The following is a 13891-nucleotide window of genomic DNA, read 5'->3' on the forward strand; positions in this document are numbered from 1 at the left end:
ATACAATTTTAACATATGTAGTGAAAATCAATAAATCTTACAACCCACAACAGAAGCCCTGCCCATCTATTTCTAACTTACAGGGCAGCTTTCAAAACTACATACTCTTATTTGACAAGTATATTTATAATCTATAGAAAGAGTTTATTTTCAACTTCAAGCTTTCACTAGTCCTTTTGAAACTGGCACCAACATAGGTTAGGCTAGTAGAGAGTTATATTAGTTACATGCTGGTATGCAAGTTAATACTTGTAGTATTTCACGATTGTTTTGTTTTTTTAAACTTAAATAACTCGCCCGTAAAACTAATTAAAATTACAGTTGTTTTTGGACTTTCTATATTTATAATCTATGTATATTTATGTTTTAAAATACATATTTCAAAACCAAATCAGTTTGGCTATCAACAAAGATTAGGCTTAGGTAACAACAAGTACGCAATTCCAAATCAGCACGAACAAGTATGTAAGTGTAGAAAATCTGTCAATGTGATGTGTTTCTCTCAGGAAAACTGAACATTACACAAGCCAGTAAAACTATAAAACTGAAATAATATATACATCAGAAGACAAGGTGGAGGATAATGAAATACAAAAGATAAATACTCATTCAAAGGAAACAATAAAAGTTATTGCTCATTTAACTTCATAACTTTCAACGTTTCATATCATTGTACATTAATGATTTAGCCAGACTTAATGTTAGGGCACAGAAAATAATAGATAAAACTCAAACGTGTATCTTAAAATTTTTCTTATATTAATTTTGGAAGATCTAGAAGTAAAGTAAAAATAAGTATTTTTATTTTTAGCAAAAATATTTACCCTACACTCAAGATCAATTCAGTTTAGGTTTTGAAAATTCACAAAAAACAGATATAACATTTAATGAACATATGCTGGACATTGTGAACCATAATTCATAAATTCAGAGATCTACTATGTAAAACATCATGATTTTCAACCTTATATACAATTACCAACCCATACTTGAGGGTTAAGTGCTTGTATTTTTAGGCAAGCACTTATCCAAGGAGAATAATAAAAAAATGCATATTTTTACTAAAAATCCTTTAATAGCGATAAATAAACAAAATATTTCGAAGTTTTACAGATGAATATTATACTCAAGTAATATACTGATGTGAGAAAGTTTAAAACTAGCATGAAACTAATTTTCCAATACAACACAATTCCTTCATTACAAAACCAGCCATTAAATAAACTGTAGTCTTTCACTACTGGTCATAACTGGTGTAACATACATAATGGCATTGATCTTACAATAAAACAGTATTTCTTTTATTAAACTGGTCATCCAGTAGAATGTTGATTTCTGGCATGAAAGTACACAGATAGAAGTATTTCCTTTTAAAAAAACTGACCATCCAACAGCAATTTTTAACGTATAGTGAAATATGCATTGAAAATCTGTGTGTTTCCATGACTTCATCCAAAATTGAAATATCTAAAATATTTAATAATGTCTGGAAACACTTTTATGTTCCAGAAGAGAGAAAAAAAACAATGACACTAGATAACTACACAATTATTCTATTTAAAATATGTATGTTAACCAAATATTCATACAGATATGAAACTGTGTTAGACAAGTATTAATTAGTATAATTCTGTATGTATGAAGTATGTTTTCAGGAAATGTTGCAAGCTTTCAGTCAACAGTACAGATTTGTTTTACTGAAGTCATTCTAATAAAGATATGTCTTTGAGCTGCTCAGATCAATATGCTTAATATTTTGATGGGTTCTGACCCTGTGAGGGTTAATATTCATATGAAAAATAAGAACACTTTCTTCTATCTTACAGTTTCTCTAACCTCTAAAACCACATAAATATGTATCTAAAGTTTTTGCAATATGCCAGTACACTGTATCTGGAAGAATCTCTACTCTAACATAAACTGTTAGAAAATGATCAGTAACAAGAAAAGTGGATAACTCTGTCATCAAATGACACCAACCTTTTAGGATGAGACATATATAATTTGACCTCCACCTGTGCACCTAACCTGACAGTGGCAAAAATGCTTTTATTGTACTTACCAACAACAGTCAGTGTTTATTCAAGACTCATTCATTCAGGTCACATTAAAGAATAAGTAATTTTGAAACATTATCAGTGAAATGTGAGGTGATACTTTTATTATTAAACATTATCACAGAAATGTGATGTCTTTTTGTCACATATCTGTAAGAGTTTTGTATCTTACAAATGTATACAGAGTAAGAATTATCACATATTTCTACAATGAACCAAGTAATTGACAAACCTTGTCATCGGAGACTTGCTCTAGATAAAGATGAGTACCATTAACAATTGTCATTCGAGTATAACCATAGTCACCATTTCTGAAGGCACTCCATCCAGCTGGATTTACTACAAAAGGATCATGGTATTCTTGGCAGCCCTAGCAGAAAAAGAGATACAAATGTAAATCATTATAGCATTTTATTACAAATTAATATTACAGAAAACCTGACTATAAAGCTAAGGAGATCTTAAGTATCTAAAGTAAAATGTTTTTAAAAATAATAAAATAGTTGTGCATATTTTACAAAAAAATTTAATAGTTCAAAGTAATATAAAGATTCTCTACTCAAAACAAAAGCTTGAAGAGTTTATTCGAAATTCTCAATTTTTTCATTGCCTCTTAACAAACCAAAATTATATCACAAAAACCAACGTTTATGTAGCTAATACATATAATATGATTAAACGAATACCAAAAACAATTACCTTGAGTCTTAACTGTAGTGTTTAGATGGTGATCTAACACAATAGAAGGTTTTTTTATGTTACTTATATGTAAATTGCTAGAACTGTTGCTAACATATGTTACCACTTGTTTCTTTATCACCCTAAATCTCCAACACTTCTGAATGTGTGCCAGTTTAGTGTTCATGATTAACTTAGTATGCAGCATCAGAAGGTCAAATCTTGCCTCAACTTCTTCTATATTGAAATCATTGTCAGGCAAATTATGGTGGCTTCAGAGTATGAGTAATTTTAAAATTTTTCATTTTGTTAGTTTCTATGCAGTTTTAGCATAAATGTATGGCCAAGGAAAACATTAAAACTGTCTTATTCTAGTTGACTTGTTTCATCTATAACACACAATATCTACCCTGCCAAAAGGAATAGTACAGCATACTTCCTTTAAGTGTTATAAAAGTAAACACTTGCAATAACATTTGTTAGTCAAGTGGATTATGTTGGTGTTTATAGCAGACAAACGTAGTGAGTAAATGGCAAATCACATGCTGACAATTGCTACAAGCTTTCCTCCAAGATAGTAGCACTTGTTCACTTTCATTTCTACTTTTGTGATCTAATTTTTGGCATGATAGAAGAAAGCTGTTAATTGACACACCAGATCTGTAGAAGTGATTGAATAAGAGTCTATATAATAAAACACTGTTTATTTTTGCTCTTCTATATAAATACTGGATTCATTTTCAAACAAACTTGCACATTCTTCTTATTTATTTATACAACCTAAAATCTCAGTCAAGTTTTCAGACAAACATTACTCCTCAGATTTCCTGTCTGATAGTGCTGTTAAAACACACATATAATATCTAATATACTTGTGCAGAAATCTGTTTGACCCGAGAACACCACAACCGATTAAATATTATTAACACTATAGGCCTCTTGAGGCTAAACCTTTCAGTTGCTGAATAGTGGCTGGTACATTCCACAAACTACTCTTGGTTTTCAACTCTTCTTTCTTTCTGTTGTCATGAAAAATAATGGCTTAATTATATCTTCTGCTATCACTGGTTTTCATCACTTCTCTAGTTGCTCACACCAAATGCTAGATTATTTGGACCACTGAGTTTCTTTGATTTCTGTTAATATATTGTTGAATATCTAAGCTAAGAACATATTAATATCCATAAAGGTAGAAAGAGGCCAATCTTTAACAGCTTTAATCATCTACCACATACTGAGTACATCCTTATCAATGTCCATCTTTATATCACACTTTAATGGACTGAGAACAGTCCTTTAAAGGCCCACTGTAGATCTTATTTAGCTCAGATAGCACTATCAAGGATAATTTTGCACTATTTTATGTCTCAGAAGAAGTGTTTTACAAGGTATTTTACATCTCAGCTGCTGGATTGGTAACCCAATTAGCAGAGCTAGAACAGGTCTCACAATGTATTTACACACTTCCACCTTGTACAGTATCTAGTCCTAAGATTTTTATAAAAAAATTCAAATTAACTCTATTACTACTAAAAGCTGTCTTGATCCCAAATCCTACTTAATGTTTTTTGTTTTAAATAGAGATACCTATATGTTGATTAAAAGGAGTGATTAATTCTTGATTGGTTCATGTGTCAGGCAAACATCTGCATCCAAAAGAGTTCCTATAGTTTCCAACCTTCACTAATGCAGTAAGAGGCATACACTTCTACAATGTATTTTAATTAGACTTTCATACTTTTGAATTTTCAATAATCTCTACTTAGAATCATCTTAATTATGAGCCACTGTTCTTTTCTTAGACCTGATTGAAACAGCTTCACTATATCTACAAGGTACCTGTAAAGTTAATGTGCTTATTTATTGTTTTACTTGTCCTTTGGTTTGAGGTCCTTTAACTGCTTTTCATTTTAGTACCTAAATTGGCATTCTCTAATTTAGTGGTTCAAAGACTGCTAAATAAAACACTATCATAACTCTGGACCATAACCATTCTTCCATGGTTGACTGTCCTTTGGGTGGTAGCTATCTTCTCTGTGATATTTTCTTGCTGTTATCATGAATCTTAAATCCTCTGTATTTGTTCTTATGGTTGACTTATGAACTTTTGTATGGCTTGGATGACTCCCAATTTCCTATTCTTTCTGAAACTTTTGCATCTGGCATGGTTATTTTACATTGGTTGTTTAAAACACCACCTTACATTAGCTAGACTTGCACAACAATTTTATCTATTGGTATCTTCAAGAGGATTCCTCCTACAAGTTTACCAATGAGAATGTCTTTCCTGTCATTGGACTACCTCTTCCATGAGACTTCTAAAATATATCTAAATATCAACAAAGCCTCTCTCCAACCTATTTTCTTTTGGTTTTAAATTCTGTAAGTTAAATGGCCATATCTTTTCAAAAGCAAAAAACATTATTGTATCTCATATTGCTGTGGTTCAATTTTCAAGCTTTATTAGTTTAAGGATATTAATGATGCACTAGACGTTCTGTAAGTTGCACCATAAACATCTTAGTGGCTTACTTGTTGAATTTCAAAAAGAATCATTTCATTCCTTTTTTTTTTCTTTTGTATTTATAGCAGGAGTGTACAGTTTTTGACTTTATTTTGTTAAGTTGGTCTCATCTTCCTAAAAGTAACTGATATTCTTTATTTTAGGTTCTAACTAAGGTCAGTGATAAAAGTACTCACATTTCTACATTTTAAACTGCAACAGTTCCCAAAGAAAAAAGTAATTTCTCATGTATGATAAATTGAAAAGTTTACTAGCTGTTTAGCTGTTCTGTGTTTTGAAACTGTTGTTGTACTGGATGCCCATCAGAAGTAAAAACTCTACTAACTACTGAACTGTTTCATGCTTTGAAACTGTTGTTGTACTGGATGCCCATCAGAAGTAAAAGAAATAAAAACCCTATTGTCTACTGATCTGTTTCAAGCCTTTGAACTGTTGTTTCAAGAGCAAAAGAATGCTTCTGTGACCTTGGATATTAGGTTCTAGTAATAACATTATTTGCACATTGGCCTGTTTTGTTATAACCAGAGATCCACTGCTAAGCCAGGAACTGGAAGCTACACATTTTTTACCCTTTCCTTGACGTGCAATGCTGGGTAGATTTAACACATGCCATTGTTTACTGACCTTGTATAAATACTAGTGTGATATCCTAGTTTGGTACTTTGAACACTCCTAGGTTCATCCACACTGCTGCTTCTGGTGTTTCTAAGTAACTGTACATCTTCTTAGACAGCAGGATGGGGAGATTTTACCAGGCTGTAGACTGTTATTCATTGCTCCAAAACATGCTTATTCTAATCTTTTATTTATAAGGCAATCTGAATTTACCACTATCTCTTTAAGAACTACAGAGATGCAGACCCATATATATTGTAAAGAAAACTGAATTTTAGAGAAGATAAAAACACACATGTTCAAACTTAATTACATCACATCTTTATCCTTTATTACAATGTTCTTACAAAACACTCCAACAAATCAAAAGCTTAGACTCTAATGAGCATTGTTTGGAATATCATAGGGAGTGTAATATCCCTGAAAACTGACTGATTTCAGGAAGAGTATGTATTAGGTTGAGGAATAATTCGTGAGCGTTTTTAAATAATTTCATTCAAGCATTACATGCAAGACTATACAATACTTCAATGCATGAACACATTACACCCAAAACATTTATTATGATACTTTATTTCATGTAATACCTAGGTATATAGTGTGCATTGTTTTAAACAAAATTGCAAGAAATTAAATGCGAAAAGCAGATGGTGTCGAAAATGCTCGATTTTGTCCACTTGACATTCCATTTAATGAGCTGAAAATGAAAGCAAAAAGTAAAGACATATGAAAATCAAACACACCATCTATTAGAGCAAAAAATTATCTACCAACTGACATGAAATATTTTGCGAAAGCGTTTCATTTATGAATATATTTTGTTAACTTGAAAAAACGCTCACAAATTATTCCTCAACCCAATATTATCCCTTTTCCACACAAAATGTTCAGAGGCTTAGATTTTAACTGTATCAGAAAACAAAGAAATATGGATCGACTTCAGGTACCAGAAGCATTTAACAGAGATCTGTAACAAACTATACACTGGTGATGCTGAGTAAAATGTGGTGGCTTAAATGGATGAAAATCCACAATCACAAATGTAAATGGAAAGCATTGTCCACATGCCCAGGCAACAATATGCCACATACTAAAGACAAAATCTCTATTGTAAAAGTGATACAAGATGTTTCCACAGAACATTTGTTCAATCATCATATACCTCAAGCAGCTGAAAAATAAATTGAATATTTATTCTGTATGAAGTCATACTAGCCACAATGATTGTTGCAGTGCTTGAAATTAGTGCTAAGAAATGGCTGTCTTTGTATGTTAAGGGTGTATTTTACATATAACAAACTTATGATAGATAGGGCCTTTCACAAAGAAAACTACACTATAGGGCTATTGTAAAAATGTACGTTCATTAGGCAGAGCATGAAAAGATATGGCAACATAAGGTTTACTATGTGATGGTTTTAAAATTATTTTAACATAGTGTTCTATACTTCTGTATTTTTCATTAAACTTGAAGAAAACAAATTAACAATTATAATTCTCAATTAAATGCTATAACATATATAGACACTATTAAAGTACTCTGAAATAGAAAACTTACAGCTGAGCCAGTGATGATGTGAACTGGTGCTTTTGGGTTGGTGTAAGGATATTGGTAGCTTCCATTGTACACCTGCAAAAAAAAAAAACATTCCATACAAATATTTAGTTTATAACCTACTTTGCCTTTTCATTACCATATTTGGTAGACATAATTTATGTTCAGTGTTTGATTAATAGAATAAATGATTAATAATTCATTAAGATTAGAGAATATTCATCACTCTCACTGTTTAGATTAATAAATCATTGTCAACTGGAAAGCATTCACAATCATAATTATATATCAATAGGTTCTCTCTCCATACTAGTTCTCTTTACCTTTGAAGTGATAGACTACATGGAAGGTCGCTAGCTAGTCACACCGCCAATTCTTGAGCTACTCTATATCAATGAATAGTGGAATTGAACATCAAACTATAACGCTCCCACAGCCAAAAGGGTGAGCTTGTTTGGCAAGGGGATTTGATTACGAGTCAATTACTCTGATTCTAGAATGAATTTATATATTAAACTGCAGATTTATTTTAAATGAACAGTAGGTAAATTACTGAACCAATATAAACTTGCTATCAGCAGGTAGAAGGAAACACACACATGTAGGAATCTTATCTCTCACGATGAAAAGTTTGAAGGATACTAGAAATTTTAAATGCTCTATGTTATGAAAATACTTTGTGTTTTCTGAAACTGAACAGAATTAACAATCAAAACTGAACAAACTAGAGAAAGTAGGCTTGCAATAACAGTTTACATTAATATGCTCATGTTACCAATCTTTAGATAAATTTAATATACAGTATTTAAGTTCTTCAATGGTGAATTCAACATCTGGATATTCACAATTTAAATGCTGTCAGTTTTGATTCCAAATCTCTACATACCAACAACCCTCCAAGGATGCAGGAACTTCACACTTGCTGCTAGTGACACTGAAAACAAAAGTGAAATGATTTCTTTTTTTTTTTTTTTCTCCTTTCACTTTTGATGTTTTATGTTAAGCTTCTTGTAAACATTGTAGAAAAAACCTGTGTAAATAAATGTATTGGGCTTACATAGTTTTATTAGTATATTTTAACATATCAGCAATCAAATGTGTGGTTTTGTTCAGTACCTTTCTGTAATAGTGTACATCTGTGGTAGAAGTTATTTACTTAAATAAAGAACTGTTTTTAAGGAAGAGGAACAGTTAGTGGTTTAATTAACTAACATTATTTATCAAGTTATTAGAAGTAATAACTAAACAATCTCATTGTTTTAGTTTAATTTATATAAGCTTTTTGGTCAAGTAAGTGTAACAGCTATAAACTTAATGTTGACATTTAGATTGGCAAGTTATTTTTGTATTTTTATGAAGTTTCACCATAATACATCTGTTTGTTCCCATGTACACATTTACTTTATCATTATTAAGTCAACAAATTATACATATGAAAGAACATTACTTCCCAACTTAGCCTAGTATCCACTGTCACATTCGCTGTGACTTTGATATTCCAAATACCTAAAGCTAAAGGCAGTCCAATCCCTAGAGTCACAACTCAGATCACACGAGTTCCGAGTGACTTTGCAGTTCCAAGAACCTTCAGCTCAAAATACAGTCTTGTGGCTACTGCCATACTGATTGAAATTAAATTTCAGAGTGGCTTTATCACCAAACACTGCTTGTAATGAATTAACTATAACTTGAAGAAAGTGCTCATTGTTCATTCTCTTAAACCAAAACATCATTTTAATATCCATTAACACTAAAAAAAAACAAAAAAAACTGAACTCAAACGAGTCTATTTTTCAGTGAGATCAGTGCCTAAAAGTACATATATATTGCTAAGTCACAGGTACTTTTGGTATGAAAGTTAAAGAAGGAGTTACTAAAATTAAATTGAAAAGTCATCCCTTCTAAATGAATTTATTTGTTGGAATTAATTTTTCAAATAACAAATGATGTTTACATATTATCCGTATAATTTCTATAAAATAAAATAAATTGTTAAAATAAACTGCTGAATACTGCATATCTCTTTATTTAATAAAACAAAAAGTTTAATTAGATTATACAGGAATTCAGTGGAGAAGAAACTGCTAGCTGTTACTGCAATATTAAAATAAGAACACAATTATATCAGTGAAAAGAAATTAAAAATCACAATAAATTTTGTCAAATAAACATAGTTCATCTATACCGAATTAATGAAAAAAACAAAGAAACATAAAGCTATCTTAACATGAAAAACTTAACTTAATGATGTACTAAAACATATCCTATATTTTGCCAAACAGCATAGAAAATGCAGAGGATAACTTCTTGAAATAAACCCTACAGCAGCCAGGCATTTTATGGATTATTATATTATTTAGCAGAAAATTCAAGTAACAAACTCCAGTTTCTTACTTTTTATTTTGTTCTTTTTTAAAATTTTGAGAATCTATATGGTTATATATAAAACAATTACGAATCCGGCTAAATCTTTGCATCAATAGAAGTACAAAGGACCTCACTGTAGCTGTGTGTTGTGGTAACTTTTTAAGTAAATTCTGTAACGTTTCTGTTATCTTATGGAGGAGTGCCTGCAGGTTAAATGTTTGCAATTTGTTGTTATAAGATGTATCCACTTCAGTTGCTACTGGCTCACATTTAATTAATCTTTGCAATTAGATCAAATGATGTAGCCATTTCTTTTATGATTATGAAATTACATTAATAGTGGTTCATTTTTTGAGGAAGGAAATTAAAGTACAAGTTGTGTACAAAGTTAAAAGAAAGTTTTGAATCCGAGTGTAATTTTTGATTTATGTTAATACAGATTAATCTATGGTTAGTTAAGGAATAGAAAAAAATCATAAAAATGGTTAACTTTCTCTTATTGTGATGGAAAATGTATTATGAAAGTTTATATACATAATAATATTTTGTAAATACCTTGTGTTTTTTTCAAATAATAAGTGGAAAGGTACTTCTATATAAAAGTTAAGTTTCTTTGCAATGTGCCTGTTGCAGGGATCAACAATGGGTGTTATGTTGACTTGTTTGAGGTAAGATGGTGGAAATTTTAAATGACTGAAGTTGGATTCTGATTTGGTACAGCTGTCACTCTCCTGATCCCACACTACTGACAATGTCAATATATTGTTCATATATACCAAGAATTGAATTTGTAAGTTAACTATAGCAATGGCACCACTTTTGAACCTTGTTAGCATATTACTGAGTTACATTTGAAACTTAATTAAACCAATTTACTGTTAATGTATTATAATGAAATTATTATGATCAAGTACTTTATAATTTAGTTTTACATTATTTCAGTTTTATTCTTTTATTTCAAAACAAAACATCTAAAACAGTAAATAAAACTGCATTTTTTTTCTTTCATGTGATCTGTTCACAATTGCAATTCTCAATGTTAAGAGCTCTCACACAAGAAATTGTGAGTACCTAGTATTGACTGTCAGCAAAAACAGTTAAAGCACAGTTCCAGCTGTCTCTCATTAACTATGGAAAACTTCAAAGATTTTCTCCCCCTATGAAACAATGTTCTACTAATATTTTTAAGTTTAATACCAGCAATGCACACTTCCAAAATTGAAGCTGTGTTTCTAAGTGACAAGTTGAAGTTGAATGGCATATTGAAAGCCAATAGAAAGAGCAGCTTTTCTACTATTCAGTTATAGCAAGAAAAATCCTCTAGGATTGTGTGGATCTGTAATATGAGGTACAAAATAAGCTCAGTCCATTGTTCTCTTAAGGGATGTGCAGTGTTTGGCAATTTCTCATTTTTACATGTATTATCTTGCTAGACAGATAGCATGTAGGTTTTACTTAATTGTTAATTACTGGTGTGTTTTGAAATACATATTTCAAAGGTTTATAAATTTTACATGTTAAATTTGTGGTAATTTGATTTGTGAAAATGTGTAAGTAGATGCCTTCAGTTGGATGTGTGTGAGCATTAGTGAAATAATGTGGGGTACAAGCATTGCCATATAATAACAACAGAGCAAAGCAGGGACTGGTAATCCCTGAGGAAGTAAAACGAGAATTCCAGAGAAATTTGAATGAACTGATAAGACTTAAGCACCCAGATACCTAATAGTTCAGCCTTTATCCAACTATCCAGGGCACGTTCAGGGTAGATTATTCGGTGCCCTGAACATGAAAGTGAGTTTTCCTCGGGGTACTCCAGTTTCCCCTACATCAAAATTTTGGGTATTTCTTTACCCAGGCCTTGAAAAGGAGCTTCGTTACCCTGTGCCATTTCTTCAATTCATGCAGAATCTACATTAATCTGTTTCCCTACTCTACCCTCTTTGCCTACCCCTGCTCGTGACGTTATTTTTATTTTTCATTTTTTTCTCATCACAATTTAGCTCATTCCTCCTGTTCTCCTCTGACCCAATCGGTCTTCATTGCAGGTACATCCAACTTTCCCCTAGTTGACTACCAGATATCATCCAAGACACAAACAAACCAAGTTTTTATCTTTCTCTTCAAGATGACCTTAACCATCACACATGTGTGGGACTGAAGAGAAACAAAAGTTTCTGAGCACCCCAGGTTTGCCTTTAGGGTTTTCCCCTCAAAGGTCTTTAAAACCTCAACGACTATCAAGTTTAAAAGAAAAACGGGCATGTTGGTGTACAAGCATCAAGAGTGAAAGACAAAGAATTGGAAAAGAAAATTAAAAATAAACTACAAGTGAAAAAATTAAGACCTGAAATTACCCATATTAAACAAACATGTTTCAAAAGTATTCTACAGATAGCTCAAAGGAATGCATGTATTTCCATTTTAAGCATTTCATTGCACTATATGTTGATAATAAGAGTTACCGATCCAGTAGAAAAAATAATATATAAACATTTACCTTAAAAATGTTTTGATATTCATTTATGAGGTTCTAGAGATTAGGCAAATGAAATGCAGAAACTTTATGATAAGAAATAGTATTCTTACACTCAAAACGAAAGTCACATTGCATGCGAGTTATTCAGGGTCCAAGAGCAAATAGTGATGTTATCTAGCAAATGTTTTATTATAAACAGTAAAAAAAAATCAAGTATATTACTTTTCAGAAACTACAAACTTTTAGGGCCTTTCATATTAAATTTAAAAAATTTCATACATTAGTTTCATTTCTGTAAGGAACTTTAACTACAGTTACATATAATGTAAGCAGACCATTGTCATGGAGTGAAAGGAGAATAATAAATATTATAATGAAATAAGACATGAATACTGCATGATTCTCAATCAGAAACAAAAGAATAAAACATGATCATTCACCTAAAATGAAATATAAAAATACCAAGTGAGGTAATAAATTAAGTTGTGCTTAGTACTAAATGTTTCTAAAAATCTTGTCAGGCTTATAAAATTCAAAGGGATGTGCTCAAATAGCATGAAAAATATTTCAATGATTGTGACACTAAATAAGACAAAATTGTTTGTAACAAGGGGATTGACCTGAAATCATTGAAAATATGGGTTTTGTTTGCTTATTTTGACCTTGCTAACTTGTAGATCGTATGGTTTATTTAAATCATATGGTTGATTCAACCCTGTGCTGGACATACATGGAAAATTACAGCAATTTACAGGCCACTAACTTGTTAACAGCCTAATTTAATATTCCCTTCCAAACAGAACAAGCTACAAACTAAGAGTAACACTAAAACTTCAATCTAGCAAGAATTATAGCTACTTAAATATACTTTCTTACATTTTTACTTATAGTAATGTAAGGCTTATGAAGATTAAAACCATATTTATATCTTCCTGATAAGTAATTAGCAATTCATGCATGTTGCTCTCCAGTACATGTAAATCTCTTTCTACCATACATACACAACTATTATTAACTCTTGATTCAAATCTCAATGGATGGTGACAGCATCCAATAATATTTATATCTCTTTAGCTGAAAACTGACCCAAGCCATATTATTATACACCTTTCATTAATAGACTGGAAATTTTATAAGGTATGGTAATAATTATTAGAAAATAATGAAAATAATTCCAACAAAACAAGCAAATAAGTTCATATTGTGTGCTTACTCATATACCTCAAATCCCCATCACACTAAACATGCTAGCCCTTTCAGCTGTGGGGTGTTATAAATGTGACAGTCAATCCCACTATTCGTTTGTAAAAAGAGTAGCCCAAACGTTGGCAGTGGGTGGTGATGACTAGCTGCCTTCCCTCTAGTTTTACACTGCTAAATTAGGGATAGCTAGCACAGATAGCCCTTGTGTAGCTTTGTGCAAAATTCAAAACAAACTTATATGATATATATATTTAATATTGTTATCACTTCTCTTGTACCATATCTTGGCATAAACTTACAACACACATTGAAAAAATAAAATAATAAAAGTGTCTTAATGCTGACCAGAATACCCAGACATATGTTTTTAACCAATCTGCAACAGGCTCAGTATATTAAATATGAGTCAAGTA

The 13891-nt window shown here is 31.2% G+C and overlaps 1 protein-coding gene across 3 annotated transcripts in view; it reads right to left on the reverse strand.

Annotated features, from left to right (window-relative positions):
* Positions 1-13891, reverse strand: part of LOC143223636 (acid phosphatase type 7-like) — a 50192-nt gene that overhangs the window by 2510 nt on the left and 33791 nt on the right. For 2 of the 3 annotated variants that reach the window (XM_076451838.1, XM_076451839.1), the window contains 2 exons: positions 7433-7504; positions 2290-2427 (listed from right to left, as the gene is read on the reverse strand). In XM_076451838.1, coding sequence (XP_076307953.1) covers positions 2290-2427; positions 7433-7504 — 210 coding nt within the window. Of the gene's footprint in view, positions 1-2289; positions 2428-7432; positions 7505-13891 lie in introns of those variants that run through there. The other variant, XR_013012987.1, reaches the window with a different exon arrangement.

This window comes from Tachypleus tridentatus, chromosome 8 (assembly GCF_004210375.1).
Source record: "Tachypleus tridentatus isolate NWPU-2018 chromosome 8, ASM421037v1, whole genome shotgun sequence".
Classification (NCBI taxonomy): Eukaryota; Metazoa; Arthropoda; class Merostomata; order Xiphosura; family Limulidae; genus Tachypleus; species Tachypleus tridentatus.